At 40.7% G+C, this 10257-nt stretch overlaps 1 protein-coding gene across 1 annotated transcript in view; it reads right to left on the minus strand.

The window, feature by feature from the left end:
• Positions 1-9280: 9280 nt before the first annotated feature.
• The window catches only part of KIF11 (kinesin family member 11), a gene marked incomplete in the record, with an annotated part of 46309 nt that continues 45332 nt past the window's right edge, over positions 9281-10257 (minus strand). Inside the window, 1 exon segment of the mRNA XM_034777458.1 lies at positions 9281-9692. Coding sequence (XP_034633349.1) covers positions 9567-9692 — 126 coding nt within the window.

Genomic DNA, 10257 nt, shown 5'->3' on the forward strand with positions numbered 1-10257 from the left:
CTGAAACAAAACATCCCGCCCAGACCCAGAGGCTGAAAGACTAGTCCTGGACACTGGGCAAGATAATGAGAGAATAACTAACATAGATAATCAGCAAATCATTGAAATGAATTGATTCAACTCTGGCTGGCGTCCTTATTTCTGCCTAAAAGCTTCTGTGAAATCTGAATAAGTGGCCAGTTATCTGACTGTCTCTTCCTGTTATCTGGCTCTAATGACAGAAGTGGGAGAGAGGGAAATGATGTCTTTGAACAGGATCATGGCCTTTCATTTAAAGTAAATACCAAATAAAATGGAATAATAATATCTGAAGAAGGAGTCTGGCCTGGGTTAGTCCTGAACAGATTAAGTAAGCCATTAAAGCCATCAGACAATATAAGATTGTTGCAGTAGGTGCTGCACCTCTAGTCCACATACACCACAGGGAGAATCAGAAATTGATTATTTGTAATGGTCTAAACATTCTAACAATGCAGCACAATGTTGCTGCTAAAAGAGACAAAACGCAGCCAAGACATTTCACACCTCAGGGAATATTTGTTATATGTACATTTTTAAATGACTGAACTGCAAAGTCCAGTAGTTTCAAAGTAAGGGCTTGTTCTCCATCATTAACTGACTACTGTGGGTTGTACTAACAGGAGGACGACACAAGCTCCACTCATAGACCAATAACAAGGCACAAGGAGATTTGTTAAGAATAGATTGATCATCTTGGCTCCAGATTGCCTTACTCTTCTTGCTGTAACTCAGACTATGGGCTGTTTTATGATAGATTTTCATTACTGTTACGTTACAAATACTAGTTATTCCCCCTTTTGTACATGTGCATTTGATTTTTCCTTACTAGGCGTAACACTTTGCACTCATCTTCATTGAATTTTATCCTGTTTATTTCAGACCAATTCTCCAATTTGTCAAGGTCATTTTGAATTCTATTCCTCTCCTTGCAACATCTCCCAGCTTGGTGTCATCTGCAAATTTTATATTTTATAATTTTATTTACTAACATTTATTAGTTGTAATTTTCCATTCTTTCCAAAGAGCCTGTACAGTTGTACTCACAGTATTAAAGCTTTACAGGTAGAGAGAGATGTAAAATAGAACTAGTACAATTTCCAAAAAATCTAAAACATTTCTACATGTTTCTCCCTCAAAGTAATCGGTCCCTCATTTTCACAAGCATCAAATTCACTTATTTTAAAACAAACCAACTGACACGCCAAGGCCTAGTGCATATTGTAGACTAAGTGTCTGCAAAAAATATAGTATTTTGAAAAACTAAGTTAAAAGCCTGAGATCATAGAGAAATCTCTATTGGATAGTGCCTTGTTTAATGATTTTTTTTTATTTTACTCCTATAATTTAGAAAAACGCCCATCTGATTTTGTTTTATTAGAGAGAAAAAATCCGGAAACTAGGCTTCATTCTAAACCAAGTTTTAATAGCCTAGACATAAACTCTGCAAAACAGGGTTCAGAGTAGATATGCTCAGAAACTATTAAATGTAATGGAAAGAAAGCACCTACCAGTGACTGAATTTACACAGTTAAAGCAGTTTTATGCCTGCTATTCACAGGTACTACTCACATTTATGATAGCAACCTTTATAAAGTCAATTTAATTATCTTTATCTTATTACAAATAATAAATGTAGTTGCCCTACAATGAAAATCAATTGTCAACATAAGCTATGGATAACATCTAATAAAACTGCCCTTTGTAAATCTATGATTAATAAGACTGGTTTCTGCATTAACTAACAGACACCATAAAATTTCCTTTCTGGCATTGAATCCATCTATGCAAGGAAATTCAATCCGACATGATGAACCTAAAACAAACTGCCAGAGCATATGAGCAAAAGTTTGGCGCCAATCGTTATTATATGGTGACCATTTGAATATGTATATCTATCTGACAGATTGGTTTTGAAATGAAGGTAGCGTGTATTGCTCTAATTAAGTCATACGAGACACTGGATATAACAAGTGATAAATGATCCACTTTTCCTTTATTTCCAGAGCACACTGATAATGCTATAGCCATGCAGCTATGTAACGTTCTATCAGTAGTAACAGAAGTTATACGAAAGTTGAGCAATCATTTTCCCAAAACAATTTTTACACAGAACAGTGGTTATTTCAGTCATTACACAGAATGAGACACCCCTTATGATAAAGAGGTCAAGGGGTTTCCATTTATCACAATGAAAGCTATGATACTTGAGTTCAGTATGAAGTTATGTTCCTGAAGTTAGTTTGCCCAGTGCATGAATTACTGTGTGGTCTTATTGTAGACTTGAGAGTTTATTTTCTTTGATGCAAAAAGATCCATGCTGATTACTCCCAAAGACACTTATTTAATTGTATTTTTGTTAAAGACCCATTTAAGTCAATGAGTGTCTTTCACATTATTTTAATGGGCCTTTAACAAAAGTACAATAAAATAATTATATTTATCTTAAAGGGTCCCAAAGGCACTTTACAAACTACAGCACAGGGATACCACTGAAAAGCAGTCACCTCTGGGGTGAAGGGTGGCAGCACAAGAGCACATGACACAGCACTGGGGAAAAAGAGAGCCAAGAACACTAAGACAAGTCCTCCTAGTGCCGTAGGATCTTTAATGTCCATATAGAACAGACAGGATTCGAGTTTCTTTAGGTTCCTTACATTGGAATAAAACATAAGTGTTAAATTTGTAAAATACTTTGAAGAAATGTGGCCTAACCTTCCAATCTACTACATTGGTATGAGTCAATTGACTTCAGTGGAGTCATTCCAGGATAAAACCAGAGTAATAACACAGTGGGGAAGTCAGCCCTATAAAGTGCTACTTATTATTATTATTATGAGTGGAAACTGAGATGTCATAGTAATTTCTATAGCATACGCGTTTATTTTTATTATTTGTGATAAACTCCTAGAAACATGAGCAGAATATTTCTTTCCTAATTTTATATTCTATTTTGCAAAATTGCAGATTTTTTTCTTATGTAGAATTGAGCTGAAAAACAACAGATATTTTTGTTTTAACTTAAACTACTGTAAATAAAAGTACAATTCTGACCATATAAATATGATTTTTTTTTAATATACAAGCATCACCTATGCTACAGGGACACGGCCAGGTTAAAATTAAATAACTATTTATTTGCATGGGTTACTGAAACATCTTAAATGGTTACATCTGTAAGGATTTTAAAAATCTAATTGATATTTTTACCATGTATGATATTTAATTTTTACATTTCTCTCAGTTTGAACAATGAATTAACCACTGGAATTATTTATCAAGGGTCATGGTGGATTCACCATCACCGACAATTTTAAAATCAAGATTGGATGTATTTCTAAAAGACATGATCTAAGAATTATTTTGGGGAATTTCTATGGTATGTGTTATACAGGTCAGACTAGATGATAACAATGGTCCCTTCTGTCCTTAGAATCTATGAATCAGTGAAAAGAGACTAAACAATTTCTATATGTTTCTAGTCAATTTCCCTTTCAGGTTCTCATGAACTAACACAATTTTGCAATGTTTGGGTTGTAAACAGGTCGGGAGAATTCTTAGCTGCTTAAAAAATGTTTTCATTGAAATTAAAGAAAACAAGGAAACAAAAACTTAATTTTACTAATTAAGCTGATGGTCTCCTGTTAAAGAGCTTCGGAAATCATGTTTCCCTGTTAGTATCTGCTGCCGAGCCAGCACAAGACATTTTTGTGAACCCCACCAAAAATGGCAATTTATTTCTAACTTAATCTGCTATGGCGGGGTAGTTTGTGTATTAAAGATTTTCTCCATTGTAAGCGTCCTAAGTAGGGTTGGCAACTTTCTAATTCCAGAAAAACAAACACCTTTGCCCGCTCACTGCCCTGCCCTTTCCCTGAGGCCCTGTCCCACCCCTCTCAGAGGCCCCACTCCCGCTCACTCCCTCCCCTCTAGCTGCAGAACACTTCCCATCCCCACAGACCCCTCGCCAGGGGGCTGCAGTGCTGTCGTGCCCAGTGTGAAGGTTGGGCCCCAGAGCGAAGAGGCCGGAGGCCTGGCACTGAGGGGGCTCTGCTCTGCCTGGGCCCCGGGCTGCTGGCTGAGTTTTGTTGTCTGGTTTTATTGCCTCTACTCTTCCAGGGGCTGCCTAAATCACCCAGCTGGGAAGGGAGGAGGGCGGGCTGGAGGGGAAAATATGCGTTAGGGGGGTGGAGGAGAGGATGGAGAGGGAAAGAGGCCAAGGATGAGAGCAGGGTGCGGTTCAGAGGGGGCAGTGAAGGAGAAAGGAGGGAGTATGGGGGGTATGTGGGGTGGATGGGGATGCAGGGGGAGGCAGAAGGCTACAGGTGCATGAGAGGGGGGGCAGAGGGTGTATAGGGACATAATGGGAGTGCAGCAGTGGAGGTGAATGGGGTGCAGGACTGTGGGGGGTGAGGGACATGGGGGTGGTGGCTCTGGGAGGTGGAGAGGATGGGTGGGAGAGCACTGTAAGGGGTACAGGACTGGGATGGGTAGGTGTGGGGGGCAGGGCGAGATGGGACGGAGAAGGGATACAGTGAGGGGGATGGGGGAGTGTGGGGGTTGGGATAGCAGAATGCAATGAGGTGGATGAGGAGATATGCAGGGCTGGGGGGAGGAGTTGCCCAGAGTCCAGGGCCCCTGGGGCCAGCAGCAGACTCCCCGAGGTGGCCGGACCATGCTGGGTTGGTCTCATTCTCCTTCCATCCCCTCCAGCAGCCCCATTCCCAGCACTCTGAGACAGGGATACATACCTCAAACTCCTGGTGCTGGTGCGACAGACTGCGGGGTTGCCGCAGGAGCAAGCGCCAGAGCTCGAGCCCAGCCACAGGAGGAGCACGAGAAGAGGGCCGGCAGCAGTGGGAGCGGCGTGTGCCATGACCCCTCAAAAGCCGCCTGCTGAGCATTGGCGAGTCGTGCTAGTTTGTCCCCTGCCCTGACCTGGCCAATGAGAGCTGCGGCGGTGGGTGGGGGGCAGGGCAGCACACAGACCCTTGTGGCTGCCCCAAAGCCTAGGAGATGGATATGCCGGGAGCTGCATGGCGCAGCAGCTAGCAGGGAGCCTGCCAGCCCCGCTGCGTGGCACCGCCAACTGGATAGTCAACAGCCGGGTCAGCAGTGCTAACCAGAGCTGCCAGGATCCCTTTGTGATGGGGTGTTCCAATTGAAAACCGGACACCTGGTCACCCTAAAATGAAATTATAGGCTTCCACTGCTTGACAGGGAAATTGTAAATTATATTGTGCCCTACTTTTTGCGGCCAACCTCTTTAGCAAGACCTACTGGAATGAGGTGCATTCCAGAATTGCTAGAGATTTAAATGTTGACCTCAGCTGCAGCTGGGTGCATGCTGACCAGAGGCCTTTTGAGCCTTGTAGGATTTAGTGTATGTGGAATTTGAGCTTGAGTTTAACTAACAAGCATGTACTATGCTGGCTGATCCACATCTCATTTATAATAAGGTAACATGTGTAACTGACTAATGCACACCCTAGCATGGTTGATTACTATTTAACTATAAAGTAACTATGGGGATGGACAGTTCATACAACAGATCCTTCCACCATGAAAAACAGTTTCTAATAAGAGAAGAAAAAATAGTTGGAAAAAGCTTGTATGCACCTTTGTTCAACTGCTCCAAGTATATTTTTTGTTAATCTTTTCCTACCTTGTGTCTATTTTTATGGTGCCCTGGACCATTTGTATTCCCTTTTTCATGTCTTTTTGAGGGAAAGAGCATTTTAATGTTTTAAATTGCCACTCCTCCTCCTCCATCTCTTCTCCTGTCCCAGTCGTTCTAGGCTTCCTCTCATTTCCCCCTACCCATTTAACATAAAAGTGTTGGATGGCACCCAACATAACTGGGAAAGGTGGGGTTGGCAGATAATTGTCCCTGTCCAGCCCCCCCTCATTTCTGATCTGTCAGATAAAATCAAACAACCAATTTAAGACTCTTTCCTTTCCCCCAATAAATAAACCTTGCTTCAATAGCTCCTCTGCTGCAACTCCCACTACTTCAAAATGTGAATCAGTAGCCTCTCCCACCTGCTCTGCTCCCTATCTCCTCCTAGGTTAGCCCCCAATTTACACAAAACCTGCAGCTCCCATTTCACCTCATGAGGTCCCAGGTACCTATCTGTCACCTCCTTGAAATCATAAGCTGACCAGATCCTTCAACCTTCCAATTTGGGTTCCTTAATGTTGCTCTTATAGTAGAGCTCTCACTGGCAATGGGAATCTGAGGCTACTTTGATGCAAAGGACTGGAAAGAGGCTACCAACACATGTTGATCACAGCATTGCTCTATATTTTCAACAAAGAATGGTTTCTAGCCCCACCATCCTGAGTGCACTCTATGGTGCTGCTGTGCTAGCTACAACCAGCCCCCTGCAGCATTCTCCAGTGCATTGCTGGAGAAAAGTGGGGAAGTTATCTACCACAAAGGGTTTTTGTTTAAAGAAAAAAGAAAAAAAAAAAACCACACAGGAGAGCAGATTTAATTGGTGGAGCATGGCCCTTCTTATCCCCTCATTACCAGTCACCACTGGTGTAGGAATTCATTTTAATCATAGATAAGATCCCAGCTGTTGGTATATGGCCATTAGAGGCCAAATTGGTCAACCAGAGCATGTATTTTTAAAACATCCCCAGCTCCACTGATATTCTCTATTGTGCACAATAGGACTCCTCCAGGAAGGGTTATTAGCTTGCTGTTATTTTACTGGAAAAGACTATATTCCCCTTCTTGTTAGCCCCATCATGAAGCCAATGGTTGTTGCCTATATTTCACTTCCCATCTTGACATATTCCCCATGAAAGTAAGAGTACTCTTATTGGGAATATACATATGGTAGGGGAAAGAGGTCAGGATTATTTTTTTTTAAGTTTTCTAGTGCCACTTCAGAGGAGCCCAAGAAGATCTGGGTCTTGCATAATCAGTAATGTTTTCTTGAATGGTGGGCTCTTTTAAACCACCTCTGCCCCTTACACTAGTTTGAATATGGAAATAGCCTTACTGAAATATTGTTTTGATACTAAAGCTTTTTAAAACTACTTCAGCTATTGCTAGTGAAAAGCTATAATGCCTATTTTGTACGTATTGTTTTCTCTCTTCTACGTTCGACCTCTGTAAAGTGTTTTATGCCTATGTTAACACAAACAAGCATTGCCATCATTTAAGTCCTTGTTTGTATACCAGCAGCAACCTCAGTAAAGGCAGAAGTAGCAATCACAAGCATGTTAATGAATGTTAGTGGTGCAGCACAGGCCTGAGAAAGCAATTTGTATGTAGACCCCTACAACATTAAGTGTTGATTTTTAGGAGAATCTATAGGGTCGAGTTCCACATGATTGGTGATCAAATTCAGTCCCCAAAACTGAGTTTCTAGTTATGCAATCACTGAAAGCAGCTAGAACTGAGTCCAAATCCAGAAGTTAAATTGGAAATAGTAATTGCCACTGCATTGACATACATGATCAGAGCTATGACTGGTGCTCCATCCTAATAACTTAGCTGTAGTTAATGGAAACAGCAGCTCCATCCTCTCCTTTCCACTAGATAAGTAGTGGAAGACATCTAGTGGAAGGAGATACAATTACATAAAGATCAAAATAGCCAGGGCCCACTAGTCCATGGAATCTGCTGTAAGATCCATTCTATGCTTCCAGACCTCATAGCTGAGGAAACCTTGGAAATATGGCCCAAAGTCTGTCGATAGCTTAAAGCAATAGCTTTGAGGTGTGTACTGACTTGTTCTTAATTCTGAGATTAATGTGGACTTGAAAATTATTCCTGATTTTTAAAGCGGTCACATCTGGCTAATGTGCTTATTGCAATGCACACCTCATGCCTCTCCAGGTCCCAAGAACACCAGCTATCTCCTCCACTGCCACCGGTCCTCCAGTTTCCACACCAGCTTCTATGATGCTGCTCTGCATTGTCAATACAAAAGACTGTGACATAATGACAACTGCCAATTATGGGAACAAGTTGACTATAGGAAGGGGGACTATGGTATTGGTTTTACATTTAAGTAATTAAAATCATTTTTACATGTAAATTAAGCTACTGCATAATTTTCACTCTGTTACACCAGAGTTCTGCAGAATCCAGGGAACTTATCATAAGTTCCAGTTTGCCTCAGTACACAGCACCTTGTTTCTATAGCTTTTAGCAGATATCTTCTGACAGCCACTGTGTAGCTGTGGCAGTTGGGCACAAAGACCATCTCTGCAGACCGTTCTCTCTCAGCCAAGAAAAGGGTAATGCAAAACTTTGGCAGAGAGAGGCAAATCAGTTTCAAACAGGAATCCTGGCCCTTAGAATAGATGTCAGCCTGTTACCCACTAGCTCCTAATATAGGACACATGGATCATTCACCTCAGACTGATACCTGAGATCTGGAGGATGGGTCATGGTTTACATGGGTGAAAAGCCAAGCAGAGAATATCCTAGAAATCAGCCTCCATTTATAGACACCCTCCAACTGATCAGTGCAACAGAGCAGCCCACTTTCATAATTCCATTCCTCACTCCCCACCCATTCCCATACATCCTTCACTTGTCTCATGCTTAGCAGCACATGAACGTCCTCCACTAACTGGAGAACACACCAAGCCACAAAAACATCAATGGGTCCTACTCCCAAGAGTAAAAATGTGTAACCAAAATGGTGGTTGTAACATTAGGGGGCCAGGCTGCAGCAGGAAAAGCATCTATAGCTCAGGAGAGTTTGGATATTTGATTTTGGCACAGTATTGTCTGAAACATGCATTATACCTGTCAATTAGTGTTGTTGACCATAAAAACTAATAAGCCATGTCCAGTACACTGTGCTATTTTGCTTCATATTAAAGGATGAACAATCCTGCACTGACAGAAGATCTCTTATAGTGTGTTTTCCAGTACTTTGGCTAGACCACTGTATTTGTTTTGGCTTTTTGATCTGGTAATCTTTTAAATTTTCCAAGTTTGTTAATATGGGGAATGCTTATTTGTAGCAGTGCTGCAGATTCTGATGGGCTTCTTTGAAGTAATCCACTTACATAATAAAGACAGTACTTTGACACCAGTCTACTACATAGCAACAGGAGACAGACTGAGGCAGGCATAAAAGCAGAATGCCAATATTTACAGTCAATTAAAATAAAATCAAAAATGTAGAAGTGACCTATTTAGAAAGCTTGTCCCCATCTGCCCATGCTGTTTTAAATCTGTTGGTTGTATTGGTTTATAAGAAAGGAAAAATGGCTACAGAGAGGCTAATTAGCATTATAAGCTTTAGATTTTAAAAGTCTTTATTTAACATACAGAGCCATAATTTGAAGTTTTAAAAGTCTGTAAATGCCATGTAACTAAATTACAGCATATGATATGTAACTAAGTTACAGTGTATAAAAACAATTCAGACAAATAGGCAGGACAACTTCTTAGAAAATTTGATTTTGCAACAATATATCACTATATACAGCACCTGAAAATGGTTGAGAAAACAGACTGAACAGAGGATCAGAGGTAAGTTTTACAAATGCAGTGGTCTGCATTAAATATCTTAGTTCAGTGCTTTTAAAGGAAGCTTAGACTTGGGAAGAGATTGTTCTGTTGTATCCTCCATCTTGGACCTCTCCAAGATACTTGTAGATTTGTTCTCTTTATCCTTTTTTACACTCTTTTTGTGCTGCAGGGTTTAAAAAAGTTCCCAGTTAGTATTACACCTTTACAAACAATGCTAAAGAATTCAACATTACTCTCCATTTTCTGGTTGCCACATAATTCTGCACACAATACTCAAAGCGTAAAAAATTATACAGGGCAATTTTCTGAAGACATTTGTTAAGGAGATTTAGTCTTTAGAACACAAGAGTCTTACAAGCCTAAGGCATTAAGATTTTCTCCTCAAGATCAAAAATAAGATACCTCTAGGAATTCCTGTATGTGCCTAAGAACTAATTTGTTGGAAGTTATTTCTTTTAAAGATAGTTCTTGCCATGATTAATGAGAGGGCACCCTTAGCTGCAGTGAGACAAGTTTATAAACAGCACACTTTTATTGCTAATGAAAGCAAACCAACAATTATTATTCCATCAGAAAGAAGTAAGTCTGAAAGGTTGTGCAGGTAGATTGAATTCTGATTCTTGTATGCAAGTTTAGGTGTACCCTTTAGGCTTCTGACCAGTTATCCCCGAGGGAATTCTGTGTCACTGCGTATGCACAGAATTCATGTCCCCCGCAGATTTTTTTTT

This window comes from Trachemys scripta, chromosome 7 (assembly GCF_013100865.1).
Source record: "Trachemys scripta elegans isolate TJP31775 chromosome 7, CAS_Tse_1.0, whole genome shotgun sequence".
Lineage (NCBI taxonomy): Eukaryota > Metazoa > Chordata > Testudines > Emydidae > Trachemys > Trachemys scripta.